Source organism: Solea solea, chromosome 11 (assembly GCF_958295425.1).
Source record: "Solea solea chromosome 11, fSolSol10.1, whole genome shotgun sequence".
Taxonomy (NCBI): domain Eukaryota; kingdom Metazoa; phylum Chordata; class Actinopteri; order Pleuronectiformes; family Soleidae; genus Solea; species Solea solea.
In genome coordinates, this window is record NC_081144.1 from 9,542,700 (window position 1) to 9,562,438 (window position 19,739).

General features: G+C 41.7%; 2 protein-coding genes across 2 annotated transcripts; one reads left to right on the forward strand and one right to left on the reverse strand.

The window, feature by feature from the left end:
• The first annotated feature begins 222 nt into the window (after window positions 1-222).
• Window positions 223-11,797, forward strand: itih6 (inter-alpha-trypsin inhibitor heavy chain family member 6). Its single transcript, XM_058642967.1, has 17 exons — window positions 223-788; window positions 1,452-1,487; window positions 2,515-2,669; window positions 4,017-4,127; window positions 4,233-4,480; window positions 4,941-5,110; window positions 5,240-5,356; window positions 5,490-5,661; window positions 7,141-8,700; window positions 8,814-8,846; window positions 9,137-9,154; window positions 9,258-9,305; window positions 9,402-9,431; window positions 9,525-9,569; window positions 9,676-9,789; window positions 9,902-10,273; window positions 11,045-11,797. Exons 1-17 carry the CDS (start codon window positions 675-677, stop codon window positions 11,305-11,307), a joined length of 3,606 nt encoding a protein of 1,201 aa, XP_058498950.1. The 5' UTR covers window positions 223-674; the 3' UTR covers window positions 11,308-11,797.
• A 1,707-nt stretch (window positions 11,798-13,504) lies between these two features.
• Window positions 13,505-19,320, reverse strand: gdi1 (GDP dissociation inhibitor 1). The gene is made up of 11 exons (XM_058642968.1): window positions 19,011-19,320; window positions 17,294-17,401; window positions 17,000-17,099; window positions 16,706-16,840; window positions 16,386-16,584; window positions 16,101-16,232; window positions 15,921-16,020; window positions 15,630-15,801; window positions 15,069-15,213; window positions 14,926-14,980; window positions 13,505-14,726 (listed from the first exon to the last, which is right to left on the reverse strand). Exons 1-11 carry the CDS (start codon window positions 19,053-19,055, stop codon window positions 14,574-14,576), a joined length of 1,344 nt encoding a protein of 447 aa, XP_058498951.1. The 5' UTR covers window positions 19,056-19,320; the 3' UTR covers window positions 13,505-14,573.
• Window positions 19,321-19,739: the final 419 nt, after the last annotated feature.

The window sequence follows — 19,739 nt, forward strand, 5'->3', positions numbered from 1 at the left end:
CACGGATGTTTTGTTTTCTTTAGTCAGACAGATCTTGTCATGTGTCGTGATTGATTATCACAGTTTCGTTGTATCGTGATATTATTGGTATCTTGGACCATGTGTTGTATATCGTATTGAGGTACCCTGTGATTCCCACAATGTCAAGTTTAAGTTGCTGTTTTCTTAACAACACGTGCTTCCCCAAAACTCCTCCCAGTCAATAATTGGCCTTGATGAAAGATCGCTCAAGGGGAAATAGAAAATCCCATTTGGCAGCAATTTAATGGGAAAGACTGGAGAGAGTTTAGGGAGAAGGTGTTTAGGTAGTGGGGTACTCTCCTCAAAGAGTCAAGCAGGGGTTAATAATCCCTCATTTCTCATGAACCCTCAGTGGCAACAGTCTGTGAAATTTCCTGCATGGTATGCATTGACACAAGCCGAGGGTGGAACTCGCACAACTTTTTTTTTTTAGTCGCCTTGTGGTTGTTTACCTCATATTTTTGGTGTAATTGTCACTGCAGTGGAGCTGCTTAACCTATGATGAGGTGAGGGAGGGGAAAGACTGCCTCTTGGAGAGAAAAAAAAAAAGTGTGTGTAAAATGTGAAGTGTGAACACAGCGTCCTCCTGTACGAGCTGCTTCAGTCCAGCAGGCAATTCAACGTCAGTTTGGAGCCTTAAACCGGAAAAAAGCATGGACATGATGAACTTCACATTTCAGTGCATGCTGGTTTTCTTCACTTTGTATGTGCACCAAGGATTATCAGAGGATTATGAGGCACTCTTTGGAGAAAAGATTCTTCTACAGGTGAGGAAGTTTTATCCTAACATTTTGCTACTTTTTTAAACACATCCCTATAGTAAGAGGACCCAGATATTTTTTTCACTTCAAAAAGATGTATCTCAGACATTCCTCCATTCATAGTCTTTGGAAAACTTGCTTGTTTTAAAAAAACATGCACAATATAAGCGCATTTAGTGCATATAAAATACGACTCACAGACACAAGTTTTCACATACCTTTTTTTTGAGTAAAGGGTAGGATTGATATGCTTCCCTATAAAGGGTTTCCACTCTTATTGCTATTTGTTTGTGTTAAATTTCTAGAAATGACCAGGAAATGTGGTAATGTATTGACACAGCAGTGACTTGTGTGCAAAATTAACATTTTGAGACCAAGCCATGCACCTTCACTGGCCCTGTGTACAGTGAGAGCATTTATTTCCAGTTCCACTTCCCCTCCATTCATGAATGGCTTTGATTCAGACTAGGCTTTGACACAGAATCTTGACCCAACCCTTGCACAGTAAGATTGTGGAGATTGCTTCTAAAATAAGAGGCATTTAAATTATATTTTCAAGCATAATGTCTTTACAATGTACCACCAGTCTCTTTAAACGGTACCATTCATACATTTAACAGAATCAGCCAAGCACTTGATGACTTGTTGCCTTGTTTTTTTCCCCCACAGAGAGTAAAACGTCAAAGCAAATCATCAAAACCAATGGTAAGTTTGTGTTTTCTGCAGATGCAGTAAAATGCCAATTATTCATAGAATTATTGCAGCACGAACACATTACTGTGTAATTATTCAGTGTTTACTGGTCATAAGTGTACGAGACGAATTAAGGGACTAATTAAGGGTGTTCAACTACCAGTACAGAGTGCAGGATGATTCATTCTAATGTTAGATACATTTAGATAAATCTGAATTTATAGTATAATTCATCAAAAAATAAATGCAAATTGCAGTGTAGCATTGCTTATTGCTATTAACATAATTCAAGTGTACCTTTGGAGCACTTAGTCTTTAGTTTTATACTTGTGTTCCATAGTCCACCTGCTTTCCACTATAATTATAGACTAATTATAGAATATATAAAGGTGTGTGTGTAATTAAAAATGTATTTCTGTAAAAGCACCTTTCCTGCCACATGTCCCATATAGCCTACCTTCTGTTCCCCTGATTATGGTCTATGTGCAAAATGAGCTAATGTGTGGTATAATACAAATTCTTATCACACAGAAGAGGTAAAGCGATAGAACTAAATCCTTGAGCACACTCATGGTCTTGGCCTGTATTGTACACGGTGATCTAAGAGATCCACACCTCTCATGTCGTCAGTGGCTCCACTGTGGTTCCCGCCTCTGTTTGCTACAACATTAAACCGTGAAGCAACTCCCTGAGAATATACAGTAATTCAGTCTGTGTAGCAGAAACCACAGCCTTCCTTAATACCAGGGAGTTGGAACGTCTGATGTGGCCGTCTTCCTCCTGCCCGTCGCCCCGTCTCGTGGTCATGTGTGTTTCATTGACCCATAACAGGCCGACCTTTCTATGGAGGAAAAAGGGGGGAAACAATTATCGGTGAGGTTTATGATTTAATGACCCTGTGTTTTTCTGTCTCAGAATAAGACGATAGGTTTGATTTGTTATAGTCAGAGGTGATGGGGAGCCCACCAAGTCTTTTCTCTAGAGAATCCTCAACTGATGACCTTACGTGCTGTACACATGCATTCTGTTGTGTTACTAGCTGAAGGTGACGGAGTACCATGTCAGGTGTTCAGTGGTGTCCCGGTATGCTGTCACCACAGTCCAGAGTTCCGTGTGGAACCAGCTCCCTATCATCAAGGAAGCGGCCTTTGAGGTGGACCTGCCCTCCACCGCCTTCATCTCCAACTTCACCATGTAAGTCAATGCAATCGTTTTTCTCTCCACGTATTCTCTCATTGGTCACTTGAGCGTTTGTTTAGTTTAATCTCTGTTCTAATCTTAGATTTGACTTAAATGACAGTGTGCATATTGACACAGGTAGGTTAATATTATATCTTGCCTGTAGGAATAATATTTATCTGCTGCATGGTGAGAGGCTGAAATAAGCTAGGACTAATATTCGTGTTGACGTTAAACTCCAGAAATAAAACTTCACAAGAGTTAGGAACTGCTATCCTTTTAAAATGCTAAATATAAACAAAACAAACAAGTCAACATCTCAGGCCAAACAGCAACCCTGGAGCTGGATTGGAAGCGGAAGCAGATCAGGAGTAGGGGGAACCTGAGGGCAGATGAATACCAGGCTTTGTGAAGGAAAGTCGGAAACTTAATCGAGAAAAATGCCAGGAGTTTGCCTAGACCCCCTCTCCCCCCCCACACACAGTGTACAAAGGCACCCTGCCAGTTCAGATATGCTGCATAAATACACCAACCTGCATCTACAGTAGGTGGAAATGGATTTCTCAAGTATAGCTGAGCCTGGAACGGGTACAGCTTTTTTTTTTTTTACAGCCATAATCAGTCACAACTCTATATGACAAGCGTACACATACATTTTCACCCGCCTGTGCATCACCAAGTACTCAGAGGGAGAGAAAAAAAGAAGTTCTTTGGCATATCTGTGTGTGAAACTAAGAACTCTGTGTTCTGTGTGAGTAGGTCAGCGATGCACAGCACTCCTTTACTCCCTCAGCCATCCACACACGTAAACACAGGAGCCTCCATTTTCCACACATGCTCTCTTGTGCCGTTCTGCTGCATCTCAAACAAGAGCTAGTTTCAGGTCTGTGGGTTTGTTTGGGTTTAGCCCGTGGTGTTTTCTTTCTCACTGGATATATTTGTTCAAAGGACTTGACCTCAATTTAGCACCTCGTCTCATGACATCAGTGGTCACCAAAGTCTTGGGACATGCAACGGTTTGAGTTGGATGCCATTCTGGAGTGTCCGTTTTCGTAGACCGGTGATCCCCTGCATCATCGTTTTGCATGCAAGGTCTCTCTTCATTAGCACTGTTGTTCAAAGGAAATTGCTGTTTTCCACTCAACCTCTTCATGACCCCCTCCTCACATGGTGCAGAGTCTAACTGTAAACAAGCGTGATGCCTGTTTGTGAAGCGGCTTTGTGATAGCTGTGGAAATACAAGTCATCAGGCCCAACAGCCCAACGCAGGCCAGGCGTGTCTGTGACTGAAATATAATCCGGCTTCTGTGAGTCGCACAGAGCTTCAGTATTTCTTCCTTTCACTTTCCTTTATCCCATCAGCACCTCTAACGGAAAGGTGTATGTGGCCCAGGTGAAGGAAAGAGCTGCCGCCAGGAAAATATATGACGCTGCTAAGAAGCAAGGGAAAACTGCTGGACTTGTCGCTACCAAGTCAGTCCCAGGGTTTTTTTTTTTAATATTACCACAGGAAAAATATGTGAAAAAAATATCCTTCACGTGTTTAATTTGAAATCCTGCCACTGCATTATTTTTCAGAGAAAGGGAGATTGAGAAGTTTCGTGTGGCAGTGAGCGTGCCCTCGGGAGTTCGAGTGTCCTTCTCTCTCACCTATGAAGAGCTGTTACCACGGCGACTAGGACGCTATGAACTCAGCCTTGGTCTGAGGCCAGGACAGGCCGTGCCGAACCTGACATTAGATGTAGATATAACAGAGAGGACGGGCATCAGCCTCATCAAAGTCCTTCCCCTCAGGATGACCAGACTGCTCTCCAACACCGCCAAAGGTAAAATGGTTTGAAGAGATGGAGACAGACAAATGGAAGAGGGAAATCCTTATTAAATACTAAAACTAGAAACGTCAGTGCTGTATGTTAACAAGACATTTACAATGATTCTGTTATCAAACCCTCTTGTCAAAAAAAAGTATCTTAGGCTTAATGTTATACAAATTTAAACTTAGAGTAAAAAAATGCAACAAACATTATAAAAATAAACACATTTGCAAAAAAAAAAGACAATAATTCCAACAACCAATGCATTTTTCTGCCTACGTTTCAGTAAACATGAATGCAATTAATGATGTGACTGTGTGTGATATGATTATATAACCAGTGCATTAGAAATGAGTCTGAAACATTTTATTTGTAAGGTTATCACTAAGGATTATTTTCCTCATTCAGATTTTGTTTTAGAAAGAAGGCAAATAAACTTAGTAGTATTTAGATTGTTACTGTTTTACTACAGGTGACACAGATGCTCCAGCCTCCACTAATATTGAGCAGAATGCCTGCTGTGCTCGAGTCCGCTACAGTCCCTCTCTGCAGCAGCAGAACAGCATCTCCTCCAAGGGTCTTGATGCAGACTTCATCATTCAGTACGATGTGGACCTCAGAGACCTAATAGGTGATGTCCAGGTCAGCATCTGCACAATTTATTATGAAACACTTTTCATTTATTAAAAAAAAGTCTTCAGGTTTTTTGCAGTCCAAAACTGTCCATCCTTTCTTTTCTTTTCTTTTTTTATAATTTTTTCTCTTTCTCAGGTGTATGATGGCTACTTTGTGCATTACTTTGCACCCAGAGGGCTTCCTGTGGTTCCTAAGGATGTGATATTTGTCATTGATGTCAGTGGTTCAATGATCGGCACCAAGATAATGCAGGTAGAGTGGAATAATATGTGCTTGTGAACCTGTCTCCCAGCTAGAGCTTACTTTAAGTGACAAGACTTCACAGGCGAGGGAACTGGACTGTGGAGGGTTTCCTGTCACTAACTGGAATCCCTTCTGTCAGTAGACCAAACAGGCCATGACCACCATCCTTGCAGACCTCAGAGAGGGAGACCACTTCAACATCATCACCTTCTCAGACAAGGTCCACACTTGGAGGAAAGGACGGACAGTACGGGCCACTCGGCAGAATGTGCGAGAGGCCAAAGACTTTGTAAGGAGGATTATTGCTGAAGGCTGTAAGTTGATCATTAATGGAATAGAATTTGAATTAGTCACAACAACATTTCAGTTCAGTTCATGTCTGACTGTAGGCTACAAAACTGTTCTTTAGTCTGAAGGTGCAGCATTTCAGAGACTTTTAGTGTCTTCCAGAGGGCAGCAGTGTAAACAGGTAGTGGAAAGGGTGAGTGTTGTCTCTTCAATCTTACAGGCTCTGCTGTGACAGTGACCTATGGATGGCCTCCAGGTGGGGTAGAGGGAGTCTGATGATTTATTTGTGCCGTTTTTAACCACAATCTGGAGAGTCGCCCTGTCTGCCGCTGAACAGTTTCCATGCCAGACTGTTTTAGCATAGCAGCAGTGTTTATGGTCTACTTGAGGTTGCTGCTGATGTGGCTCCCCAGGAATTTAAAGCTGGATAACTGCTCCACCTCCTCATCTACTATCCTGAGTGGAAGGTGCTCATCTTCTGAAGTCCACAATGAACTTCTTTGTCTTCTTGATGTTTAGGGGCAGGTTGCTTTCTGAACACCATGTTTTTAATTTAGACTGTCTTGTCGTCATCTGAGATGAGTCCCGTTATTGTTGTATCATCTGCTTGTGTTTGTGGGTGTTAGGGTGTGTAGTCATGTGTGTAGAGGGAGTGGACAGCAGGAGTAGTGCTCCTGTGCTGAGGGTCAGACTCAGGGAGGTCTTGGGCCAAGTCTCATTGTCTCTCTCAAAGGCCTTTATCCATAGACACAGATGTTTGCTGAGACCCAGGTCCTGTCATTGCTTGAGAGAGGATGGATTTCATGTGCCCCAGAACAAGTCTTTCAAAGAACTTTGAGATGATAGGGGTCATAGCTTCTGGTCTGCAGTCATTCAAGGAGCTTCTGTTGGACTGCTTGGGCACTGTGGATGATGGTGACTGTTGATGGAGTCAACGATGCATTGTTTCCCATCTCTGCTGCCCCTGAAGTTGATAATGTGTTATAGACGCCCTGCCCCACACGTGTCGGGTTCGTTGATCTTCTCCTTGTACTCTGCTTTTGCTTTTGAGGTTTTGTCCAGCCACACTGTACCACTCTCTGTCTGAACCTCCTGAGTCATCCATGGCTTCCTCTTAGGGAAAACACACATCTATTTATTGATGTAATGGTTTCAGCACAGTTGATACATATTCTTCTAGGTCTTGAGTGGAAAACAGGCTCCAGTCAGTACATTGGAAACAATCTTACAGCAGTATAATGCCCCCTTTGAATAACAGTCAAGACCTGGCCAGGTGGTAGGCTGTGGTTTGAAACAGGGGCAGGTGATCACACAGATGTGGGAAGAGAAAGACTCTATGCTTTAGGAATGTTAGTATACACACAGCCCAATGTATTCTCCACTCTGGTTGAGCATTTGACATGTTTGGGAGCACAGTCTTCACATTTACATGATTTAAAAGAACTTCTTGTCCTGTCTTCTTCCTCCTTTAACCACCTTTAACACCCTCATTTTGTTTTTCTCAGGGACCAACATTAACGCAGCTCTGCTTTCAGCTGCTCAGCTCATCAATCCTCCTTCCCCGGGTTCTCCCAACCACCAATCATCTCGCCGCGTCCCCCTCGTAATATTCCTCACAGATGGGGAAGCCACTATTGGAGTAACAGCGGGCGACACGATCCTCAGTAACGCCAAGCAGGCTTTAGGCGCAGCCTCCCTTTTTGGTCTTGCCTTTGGAGATGATGCAGACTTTCTCCTCCTGAGACGCCTGGCTCTGGATAACCGAGGCGTCGCTAGGATGGTGTACGAGGACGCAGACGCAGCTTTGCAGCTGAAGGGCTTCTACGATGAAGTCGCCAGCCCTTTGCTTTCCGACATTCAGCTTTCCTACCTGGACGATCAGGCGTTTGATGTCACCCACTCCCTGTTCCCAAACTACTTCCAAGGCTCTGAGTTGGTTGTGGCTGGGAGGGTTAAGCCTGGGGTCAAGGATTTTAAGGTGTCATTGTCTGCCACTGATTCAAAGCAACGTGTCAAATTGGATAATGATGTGTGGATTTCTCACGCAGAGGGAAATGACAGTGCAGTGTCACCGAACTGTTCAGGTGTTTTAGAAGGCATTTCTAGCTTTGTGCATCGTCTCTGGGCGTATTACACCATCAAAGAGCTGCTGCTGGCCAAACTGAACACTACTGACCCTGCGACACAGAGGTTGCTGACAGACAAGGCCACAAATCTCTCCCTCAAGTACAACTTTGTTACACCGGTCACCTCTTTAGTCGTAGTTAAGCCAGACGCAGATGAGGTTGCTCAAACTCCAACCACTACAAAAGCCACCACAACAGCCACTACACTCACAACGACGACAACCACTGCTCCAACCAAAATATTAGCTGACGCTGCAGCAAAGAAGCACAGCACAAGTCCTAACTCCAGACCTCACAAAACAAAACCGAGTGCACCTCAGCCGCCTCCGAGTTCACCACAAATGAAAAAAAGCTCATCACCAACTTCCACAGCGAAAACACCCTCCAGGAAAAAACCCACAACCTCTTATCCCAGCGTCGTCAAAAATGCTCCAGCGCCATTATCTAGCAAAAAGCACATTCCTTCCCAAAATGATTCAAAGAATGCTACTCCTCCTCCCGCTGGGAAGATATCCACATCTCTGCTGAGCGTTCTGAAGACGGCACCACCCCCTGCACCTGGAAAAGTCTCCACCCCCCAGCCAAACACCATGAGAACAACCTCAACATCAACATTCACCACCACACCTCCACTCACCTCCACCCTGCCAGGGAGACATCTTACCCCACAGCCCAGCACGGTGAGGACAGCCCTCTCCACAGAGTCAGACAACACTGCCACATCTGCCCCAGATGCTTCTCAGCCTAAAATCACCACGTCTCCGTCTGAGCTGTCCTCTCCACATATCTCTCTGTCCTCACCACCAGCTGAGGAAGACAACAACACCAATGCTGGTGTTGACACAGACATCAGCATCGCCACCCTGGTGTCAGCAACCTTCGCTCCCATGCCTGGTGTAACAGATGGGCCACGACTATGGGAGGCAGCAGGGCTTCTGGGTAAGGTTATGTCTAACGTGTAGTCACAACCTTCGTGTGCCCTGACACACTAAATAGTCATGTTGCAGACTTGGTATATTGATCTAATGAGATGTTTTTAAATCCCCCTCTAGATGTCTCTACTTCCATTCAGATTCAGAGGAAAGGTAAAACTGCCCTGTATTTTAAACTACTTCAATAAAAGCGCTTTAGATTGTTTACACTGAAGCATCAATATGTAGCTGTAGAGTTATTTAATATACATCATCTTTGTGGTTCTGTGGTTCTTCCTCAGGGTCACTTGATTACTGGGATTTTTACCAAAGAATAATTTTTTATTCCTCTGAATAGCTTTTTAGACTAATTCAATGTAATGATTTTGTATACCGCGCTGTGAAATACTGTGCAGCGTTGGCCCTGAATCATCAGTAATCATTGTCTATCTCCTCTCTGTTAGATATTGACCTTGTGAAGGGTGAGTATCACCGTTAAGGCTTCATATGCTGTGAAATTTAAATTCACTGTTGAGAGGCAGAATGTCTAGTGAATATTCATTCATTCTATCTTCTGTTTCCCAGACTACGACGCTACCTATGACTACGACTACGACCTTAACTATGATGCCTGTAAGCCTTAAGTGTTTTGATCAGAGTTTATTCTGTTCTTCAGCTGCTATAACACCTTAAAGTCCCCCTTATTTACATGTTCTGGCATTTTTTCAGGGGATGATACTGCTGACACAGGTTCATTTGGTAAGTATGATGTTTGCGCCTTATAAGCATTTTAGTTTGTCGTCGAAACACAGCTTGCAATGAGGACTGTCCTTTCTTTGAAAATTTTTTTAGAATCTCCATCCAGATTGGGCACTGTTAGGGTCTTCTCCTCATCAGGTTAGGATCCATCTATCCATCCAGCTTTAATTATTTGGCCCTTTCGCCATTTAAATACTTCTATGCATTCAAGTTTTGTACTAATGTTCTCTGTTGCCTCTTGTAGTTGATGGTGATCCACATTTTGTGGTCCATCTGCCAAAGATGCATCAGAGCCTGTGTTTCACAGTAGACGGCCAAGCTAATGACGTTCTCAGGCTGTTAGAGGACCCAGAGAGAGGTAAGCGTGACGCAAATCATATTTACAATGTCAGACATTATGTATTTTGGGTGCCTGGCATACTTTTGGGACACAATATCAAATGTGTCTGTTGGTGTTCTTCCTCCTCAAGGGATCATTGTGGATGGCCACCTGATAGGAGCTCCCTCCAAGCACGGCGTCGAGAATCGCTCCCGCACCTACTTCGACCGCCTCACCATCTCAGCAGCTGATGGAATCATGATAACAATCTCGTTGGAGACTGTTGTGGTCGAAGGTGAAGGGCGGGACACGCTGCCCATCAATCAGCAGGTATCGCTGCGTAGACAAGGTGTGACGGTGACTGTGGACAATCATCAGAGCTGCTGGATTGAGCTGGACAAGCATGTGAAGTTCCTGGTGCAGTTTCACTACTACAAACACCCCAGTTACCTACAGATGGCTCACCTGGGTTTTTACATCACAGACGGACTGGGGCTGTCTCCGTCAACCCAAGGCCTTCTGGGTAATTACAATATCCTTCAGTAGTGAGAGAAGTAAATCCTTAAATAAAGTTGAAGTACAATACAATATTACATTTGTGGATACAAATATTATGAGAAAGGTGCACATTTGTACTACAGAGGAATAAATCTCTCATGACTAAAGATATTATGTATACTTTATAATTTATGTAAGACCTTTACATACATTTTTCTTTAATAATTCAAATGGTCTGGTGGTAAATCTGTAGTGTCATGAGATCAGATCATCAGTTTTGACTTATCACATGTTGTCTGTGGGCATCGACCTGTCATTGACTGCATGTACTTCATCTTCCTCAGTCTAATTCTGAGTTCACGTACTGTGCATTTAGAAACAATGATTAATTGTTGTGTTCAGAAAATAACTTTATAACATATTAATTTAATAATATTCAAACTATTAACATTACCTAGAGAAAGCACGCCGCCATGGCTGCTCAGTTCCCCACAGTGTCATCACACCTAACTTTTTAAGTTATTCTTAATGATAATTTGATCAATTTATTACAAAATGAATTGCCAGCTATTTTCTTTGCTCCATACAGCAAAAATAACACTAAAACGGAATCATTTTAATTGTGGACAAAACAAGGACAGATCTCAAGTATGTTTACTACCACTATGTAAGAGGGCATTGTGTTTTAGAAGTGTACACTTGCACAGTGTTTCCATTAGTATGAAGTAAAATAATCTCACATTTAAGGGTAATAATGCGTCTTAATGTCCCGCCACTCCTGTCCTTCTGTATACAGGTCAGTTTCAACATACCGACATGAGAGTAAAGGAGGTGAAGGATCGTGTGGATGGAGGCGCACACCGAGCCAATATGGAGGGAGTTTCGGCCAGTGGGCTCCTGATGTGGGGGTCAGAGCACGTGCCAGTCACCTTGCAGGACAAGACACTGAAAGACACGGTGCGAAAACGCCACTTGGGCAAATGCTGGGTGGTGCCAAAGACTGAGGTAGAGAGACTTCTGGGTCACCCGTATGAGAGCTACGTGGTAGATCATGTGTAATTCTATCTGGAGTCAGCTCCACCTTAGTGCCTCTGTACAAGAACTGGAACACCATGAGACTGAAATGGGCGTGTCTTTGAATGAGGCAGTCGTATATTCTGTAAGTAACAGTGTGAAGAAGGTAAGATTACACAAGAGAGAAAGAGATGCTGACATATGAGACACTACAGTGGGGGGGAGCTGCAGATGTAAGAGTAAAAGGGACGTGTGTGTTGGTAATGAAGGACTGAATGATTCTTTGGTGTCTCCTCCTCAATTTGCATTGGAAACAAGCTCTTTGTTCTATATTTATGACAGAGCGACAATGTTCTGCTGCACAGCAACCACAAAATGTCCATCTTGAGCTGCAGCAGTTTGAGCCTCGCACACTAAATCTGTTCATAAACTCAAAGATATTTATCAGATTATACTTATATTTCATAAATGAACTATTACTAAGAAAGGTTATTTTATTTCCTAATAAAATGTGTACTTTTTTTAAGAAACTGTATTATGAAAGTTGTATTTTTAGTACAAGTGTATATAAAATACTATTATATGCGTGTGTGTATGTAAAGACACTCTGCCCATAGACGTCTACTATTGATTTCATTTTCTGTCAAAAAAAAAGAAAAAAGAAAAAGAAATGCATCACAAAATCAGGGTTTTTCCACATTTGCCATGTGCTTTTTTTATTTTTCTAACATTTCATTCATAGTTTAATTCATTTTTATTTGTTACACAAGACATTAGGCATTGTTCACATACTAGTGATCAAACAAGGACAGTAAAATGTCTACTACTCAGCCTGAACTATTCCTTTTGTCAATTTTGAGGGATATTGTCAATAGTGGTATTCAAAGCCCAAATCGCATTGAAATTAAGACCGTACAACCACATGAGGCTTTTTGTTCTCAATAAATAAAAAAGAGAGAGAATATTATTTGATGTTATAGAAGGGGTGGGGGTGGGGGGTTTCAAATAGACCAATGTTCAAACGATTAACTGTATTCCAGTTTTTATCCAATAACACAGTTTTTAAAAGACACACAGTGTGTTGTGAGAACACAGCCGTGAAGTATTTGACTTCAGCTCAAAGTGTCACTGTTATCCTTCCATCAAAACCTGTTTCTTAGGAGTGCTAGTAATCACATCAAACCATGATGCCACACTGGAATGATCAATAATTAAGGTAAACATAAACACATTAACACAGCAAATAACAAACTAAAAAACCCAGATAATATCGGTGTGCATTGTTTTTAAAATTGGAAACCTGGACAGCATAGCATATAAATTTGACATAAACCTTCACCAATACGTCAGTGAAATTCAAGTAAACAGATAATAACAAATAATTCATAACCCAAACAGTTCAACTTGGTTTAGAGTAGTCAAGGGATTGGTTGTGGTGGATTAATGAGATGGAACTGCTTCCGTATTTTTACAAGAAAAAAGATAAAACCCTCTTATTGTTTGTTGTCTGGCTATGGGTGGGTGTGTGTGTGTGTGTGTGCACTGCAGGGAAAACAATATCCCTCCAGTGTTTGCACAGATCTCCATACGCCACCAAACGGAACCTTACACTTTGCCAGCAAGTTTTGCTGTGAATAGCAACCCCATGTTTGGCACAAGACTGACACGCCAGCAACTGTGTGTTAAAACAAAGCAGTCCATTTAAAAAAAAAAATTAAAAAAAAAATAATAATAATTTCAAAAGGGCCCAAATCCTGAATTAAGGCTACAACCAAATAATCACATCTAACTTCATTCTTCTGCACTTGAAACTGTGGCTTTGCACTTTTGCTTTGTGATGTGTTTTTAACTTATGGGAGACTCCAACTGTTCACTCTAATTAACTTTTTCATAGGATTTAGTGTCTTTAGTGGGAATGACTCGTGTCTTTAAATGTAGGCAGGGGGTTGAAACAACCAAGACACGATCAGGTGCTTTCACTACAAATATAAGCTGAAATTTCAGTCTCTATCTGCAAATCTTCAATCAAAAAACCTTCTCCACATACATTCTTCTCTCCCGTCACATCACAGCTCAACATGTACAGTACAAAGCTATAATCAGCTTGTTGTCACCACTCTCTTGTATCCATATAGAACCCCTTCATGTTTCTTTATCCTTTGCAGTTCCCCTTTTATTTTAATGTGTAACTTGAAAACCACAGTTTCAACCTCAGCTCTGTAAACTTCATAACTTCAGCCAGTGAAATGTGCACCATATATATATATATGTATATATATATATATAGAAATAAAATCTCTTTTAATAATTTAAGATGTTAGAAAGTAAACTATTCAAAATCAAAAGTGACATAAGACGACGTGAACAAAAGGAACAGGTTTTTTTGGGAGAGGTGATGGTGGAGGAAAGGGAACGGTTTAAAATGAATAGCCACCGGTTAGCTTGCCTGCTATAGCACAGGGAACACAACAGCATAGCAAAGTGAGCACTATCATGTGACAGAACAGCCCATTTATATTTAACTTTTTGTCACTTTTTTTTTTTTGTTTGTTTTTTTGCCCAACCAACAGATTTTACCAAAAAAGAGCAGCGTCTATTGAAGTGACACAGGTAAAAGACCAAGAAAGAGAAAAGTGAAAGCAGGGTTGACAGGAGCGATGCGTGGAATGGTCCAGCCTTCATATCGCAGTGTCATTTGAGTCTATGTACAATACTACCATGTGTAAAAGATGCATGCATGTCAACTGGAGGTGACCTTTCCAGAGGATTCTACACTAAGCCATGACGGAGCTCGTCACGTCGGAGCTCACACTTCACACTTTCCTTCTGCCACAGCCTCTGATAAGAGGAGTAAGACGTTACCGAAAAGAATGAAATGCTTTGAAAATGGCCAACAACATGTAACAAATTCACCTCTAATTATAATAGTTAAGACATGGTTATACTGTAAATTCTACAATGGAATGAGAGACCATATCAACCCTGCTTTTCAGTGACAGAGATACAGAGTTGTGAGTATTTGAACAGTGTGTGTGTGTGTGTCTGTGAGCTTTATGTGTTTGAATGTGTGTGAAGAGAGAGAGGGACACAGAGAAAAGGAGGCAAATGGCTGAGGACAGCCGAAGCCCAGAACACACCCTTTCCACTTTTTTTTTTCTTTTTTTTTAATTTTACCCCACCCGTTTTTGTTTTTAAAGCACTGCTTGACAGTAACACCCCTGCACCAGGCTCTGCCACCTGTTTCACCCCCTTTTTCTTTTGCCCCATCTCCTCTCCCACTACTGCCCTCTCCCAAGAAGCCCCCCTACCCCTTACTGCTCATCTTCCCCAAACACATCGTTCTGTTTGCGTTTCATGTTCTCAAAGTCAAAGTCGCTGCCAGTCATACATTTGTAGATGTCCTTGATGTCATTGCAAGTCGTCTCAAAATGAGTGGTGGCATCGTAGGACCTTGAGGTGAAAATCTGGATGAGATAAAAAAAAAAAGAAGAAGAGGGAATAAGGATCTACAGCAAAATCAGTGGCTCTGTGTGTTGCTCTGGTACAATATTCAACTTTGTGTTCAAGTAATGTATCCTAAAACTCATACCTTATGAGTTTGACCATGACTTTCACTCATATAGTAACTATTTTCAGACAAAAACCAGTTGAGACAAATCTTACCTGACTTTCAGTACCATCATCTATAGGCTCATAAAGGTCACTAATAGCCACAAACCTGTTAAGAAAAACAAGAACCAAACATTACTTATCACGGCTTGTATAACATCATTTATTTATTTTTTTTAAATAAATGGTGAACTGACTTTTGGTCAATGGGCTCCAGCAGCTCCAGAGCTGGTTCGATCTCAGCCTCGGGGTCACTGGTCTCCACTGTGGTGCTGATAATGGCGGTGTATTTACCCTGGGCTGCCACATTGTGAGCATAGGAGATCATGCACACGTAGATGTCTAGAGAAGTGACACAAGGGTTAATGAAAGGAGACAAACCACAGCAGTTTTTGATCATTTCCTCTCTCTAAAGTCTGAAGATATTAGCAATCAGCTGTTTATTCATGCATCTGGATGATATTTATATCATTTATATGCATTTGGAAATGCAGAGATATGAAAATGAACCACAATTTTAACTGGTTCCACATACTAATTATTAAATGACCCTTAAAACCCATCAAAATGTAGTTTTTGATGCATAATATGCATGTTTTCTTTATCTCGTGTGTTGCCAGAGCCTAAAATCCACATAATTAAGGCAATTCTTTGTGAATTGTATTATTGTGTTGTTGTTTTTCAAGAACATAACTTAATGATATTTTGATCCAGTATTAATGAAGCACATTTTCTGAAAAGCTACACCCGTTTCTCACCTGAGTTGCGGTTGACCTGATTTTGAGGGATGATGATCTGGCAAGAGTTGGCGTCATTAGTGTTTTTGATGGGGTGGCTGAGGATGCAGATCACACGGATCACCTGACCTGCCTTGCGGACACGATCCTGGATGTAGCTGGGGTCGCAGATGACCTGTTTACAACGTGCCACCTGCGGCATTAAAGAGACGAGGGGTGAACAAACTGCAAATCCACTCTTTGTTTTTAACTGAATTATTACTGTAGCACAACAATTAACAAAAAAAACAAACAAAAACAGTGTGGATGTACCTCGCCCTCAGACTTCACTCCAATCACACGTCCACCTTCCATCACTATCTCATCCACTGGTTTGTTTAACATGTAGGTTCCTCCATAGATCGCACTCAACCTATGGATGACAAGAAACTAATTAAATCAATCAATCAGTGGTATTATATTTTAGTTTTACTATTAAATACATTAACATACCTGGCAAAGCCCTGTGGCAGTTCTCCCAGACCATACAGGGGGTAAAGGTAGGGGCTCTTCCCATATCGTGCCAGTGACTCACTGTAGAGCTTGATACGGTTGATTGTATCCAAACAGGGAGCATCAAGGTAGCTAATTGAGAAGAAATAAAAATAGAATAGAGGTTGTACCACACATTAGGTGGTCAGTAACTACATTAAAGCTCTTAAACTAATAGAGCTACTGAAATGTCTACCCATTAATGAATTGAGAATTGGTTATGCACTTCTCCTTTGTTGTTCTTACTCATCTGTCCTGTAGAGGGCCAGGGCGTGGCCCGTGAAGTCAATGACATCCTGGCCAAGGTCAAACTTCTTGTAAACATCTCTCATGGTTGTGGTTTTGGGGTCCACGCCTTCGAAGGTCTTGGGGTCCTTCTCATCGAAATTGGCCACAAAGACTAGGAACTTACGAAACCTTCGCTTTTCGAACATCCCCATCAGATCTGGAAATCCAAACAATTTCACGCTTCACTGTGAAACTCTGCCTTGAACATTAGATTCTTATTTTAATTATCCTCATGTCTTTGCTCACAAATTGTCATGAGAAATATCTGCGTGGCTTACTTGAAGCTAGGGCCTCGGTCTCAGTTGATGGCACCTTGTAGATCTTTCCACCTTTGTAGACAAAGCTTCCCTCCACTACTTTAAAGTCAAGGTACCGTGTCACTTCTGTATATAGCAGCATCTTCACAAGCTGACCTATAATCACACACAAACGTACATCACCAACCTGCAGCCTGATGAGTTAAGTCCTTATTTTTACACCTTATTGATCATTAGATCCTTCTTGTCTATCTCCATGAAACACAATAAGGTCATTGAAGGTTATTAATGCAAAGTACGTGATGTGAGACTGACCATTGGCCATGAGGAACTTGGGGATGAGGTCGACGTTCCAGTCTCTTCCTCTGCCCATTGACTCAGGTGAACTGTCTCCTAGATTGAAGCGCTTGTACAGCTGTGGAAGAGGACAGACAGACAGACAGACAGACAGACAGACAGACTGAAATCCATGACGCTACCCGTGTCTGGAGCATTGTAAAGATAAATGAAGACGGCAGAACAGCAGCAGATGGCACTGGATGTAAAATGGGATGTAGTGCAGGACATTAACAATATTGATTGGTTTTATAGATCCCAGGAGCCCTTTACCTCTTCCAGGGGGGTGATGGAAGAGCTCTCCCCACCGTAGTATGGGTTCCTGTCCATGTGCAGAACCTTTTTCCCATTCACAGACATGATCCCCGACAGAATGCATTCCTGCATAAAACAAGGTTAAATACTCAATATTATTGTTATCAAAGTCACAATTACAGCAAAATGATCAAAAAAAAACATTACTTCATGATTTAACATAGGTTTGAGCATTAATAAACACTGCTTTCAACTCTATTTATGGTGTTTCTATGCACATACGTATAATGATGACCTGATGGGTTTTATTGCAGGACTGTATTGTTCATACTGTATCTAACATTTTAGAGAGTTATAAAATGTTGGCAAAGGCAAGATTTTAATCTTTGTGGTTTTGAGTGGGAGGACAGCTGTACTAAACATGTCTTAAAAAAACAAATGAAGAGATCCAAACGAGACAGATAAGCGTTGTTGATGCCTTTGCTGTGTTTCACTGCACCATAATCAGACTGAATGTGGTCTGATCAAGTGCATCGAGGAGGCTCTTGTTATTTGTTCACCCAGCAACAAATGTTAAACTGTCAGTTTAAAAAAAAAAAAGAAAATCCTACCACAGGGGAATCAATAAATACAGCAATGTGGTATCATGAGAGTATTTGTATTCACTACCACAGTAGTCAGGTTAAATCCTCAATATTATTATTCTTATTATTATGATTATTATTATTATTATTATTATTATTATTATTATTATTAATAATAACAATAAAAAATATTATTCTAGTTCAATCACCAGCTCCTGTAGTTCATGTGCTGATGTCTCCTTGAGCATGGGGCAAAACCAGCTATGTTGAATCTTTTCTTGTAACTGGAAATTGCTGGAACTATTCTAGAAGTCTGGTTGACTCGTGGAAAATGTTATATAATTATTAGACCTTATTAAATGTTGACATTGAACAGGACTTTATCAGACTGCATTAACCGCAGCTAGTTGTACATGATTCAAGTTGGGTTTTGACAGAAGGCTGCAGGGTGGTGGACACTGACAGAAGGCAGGGCGCGCGCATGCGTCAAAAGACGTTCCATCCACGGATCTACCGTTATGATAATACAATCATTATTACATAATAACAAGAATTATAATAATTATAATAGTTTAACAGCAACGTTAGTGTTATGAAAAACTGTCATGACTGTGAGTTGACAAAAAAACAAGTAGATATTGTTTTGTTGTTTTTTTAAAAAACCTGCAGAAATGACAAGAGAAACAGGTAAATATGACAGTGGATATGATCTAAGATGGTGTTGTCGCACAGGCAGAGACAAGTGCATCTCAGTCATTGAATACAAGCCGTGCTCAGGCCTGCGCTAACCTCAGGATGAAGGCCTGGCTATTACCAGAGGACCATGACACACTGTGGGGTTACGCCTAAAAGATGTTGCAGCCTGTAAAACAACGCCTATAGCCGCTCGTGAGCATTAAACATATATATAAAAAAAAAATTATTACTACAAATCAAGACACCTGGAACACAATTTCCTTCCACATATATCTAAAGAAGGAAGTGCATCTCGTTTTACATATTTTTTTGTAACGTCACAGGCGCACTGGGGATGCAGGAGCTGCACTTTCTCTTGTGGGTTTTGCGGATGAGGAAAACGGCCCCGCGCTCTGTCGACTAACAATCATTATTTGAGTCAATCTGCAACAATTCAACGAAGCTCGACTTCTTACTGTGAGTCCGGTGCCCAGAACGATCACATCATATTCCTCATCCATGTTGTCTCAGCAGCGCCTCTCCCTTCCTCGCCCTCTTTACGCCTGGAGAAATGAAGGATATCGAAAGACAGAACGAAAGAGCCGGTGCGTCCACAAACCGGGGAATTCACTCCCGTCCTCTGCCCGAGTGCTGCAAGCGGCTCCGTTCAAATGTGTGATATTATTTATTAACCATGAGGCAAAAATGACCAGTGGAAAATACTGTCCACACTGTCACCGGCGAGGACGACCAAAGATGGCCCTGTTCATGAAGCACTCTGGAACTGTGTGCCTGCGCGTCGGGAGTTAGTGCGCATCCCCCGCCTCCTCCTTATTATCTCTGTCCACACAATGGAGCCAAACCCAGAAGCTGTCTGTAACAGGAAACCTCGCCGTGAAGCGGCTGCGTACAGCGGTTATGCACGGGTTAGGATTCATTTTATAGTTTTAGTTAGTTTGTTTTTGACGAAATACACAGTGTCCACGTCTTTGTTCCTGTTGTAGGCGCAGCGTTTGTTAGACGTGGTTCGTGGTATCCCTCCGCCTCCACAGTCGCTGTTCTTCGCCGACACGCACACATAAAAAAACACTCCTCAGTCAATGACAACACGCTGAAAACTTAACATTTCATTTTGTTGTTGTGTGTGTTTATTTAACAGTGTATGTGATTGTTTTACACGGATAATGATGATGCACATGGAAGAA

Excerpts from the sequence above, each read along its gene's own strand:
- gdi1 (XM_058642968.1), bottom strand. The coding sequence starts at position 19,055 with ATGGATGAGGAATATGATGTGATCGTTCTGGGCACCGGACTCACA. Across the intron at positions 17,402-19,010 it reads TTCTGGGCACCGGACTCACA|GAATGCATTCTGTCGGGGAT; the intron begins GTAAGAAGTCGA and ends TGTTTTATGCAG. Across the intron at positions 14,727-14,925 it reads ATGATGGTACTGAAAGTCAG|ATTTTCACCTCAAGGTCCTA; the intron begins GTAAGATTTGTC and ends TATCTCATCCAG.
- itih6 (XM_058642967.1), top strand. The coding sequence starts at position 675 with ATGGACATGATGAACTTCACATTTCAGTGCATGCTGGTTTTCTTCACT. Across the intron at positions 5,357-5,489 it reads TCGGCACCAAGATAATGCAG|ACCAAACAGGCCATGACCAC; the intron begins GTAGAGTGGAAT and ends TTCTGTCAGTAG. Across the intron at positions 8,701-8,813 it reads GGAGGCAGCAGGGCTTCTGG|ATGTCTCTACTTCCATTCAG; the intron begins GTAAGGTTATGT and ends ATCCCCCTCTAG.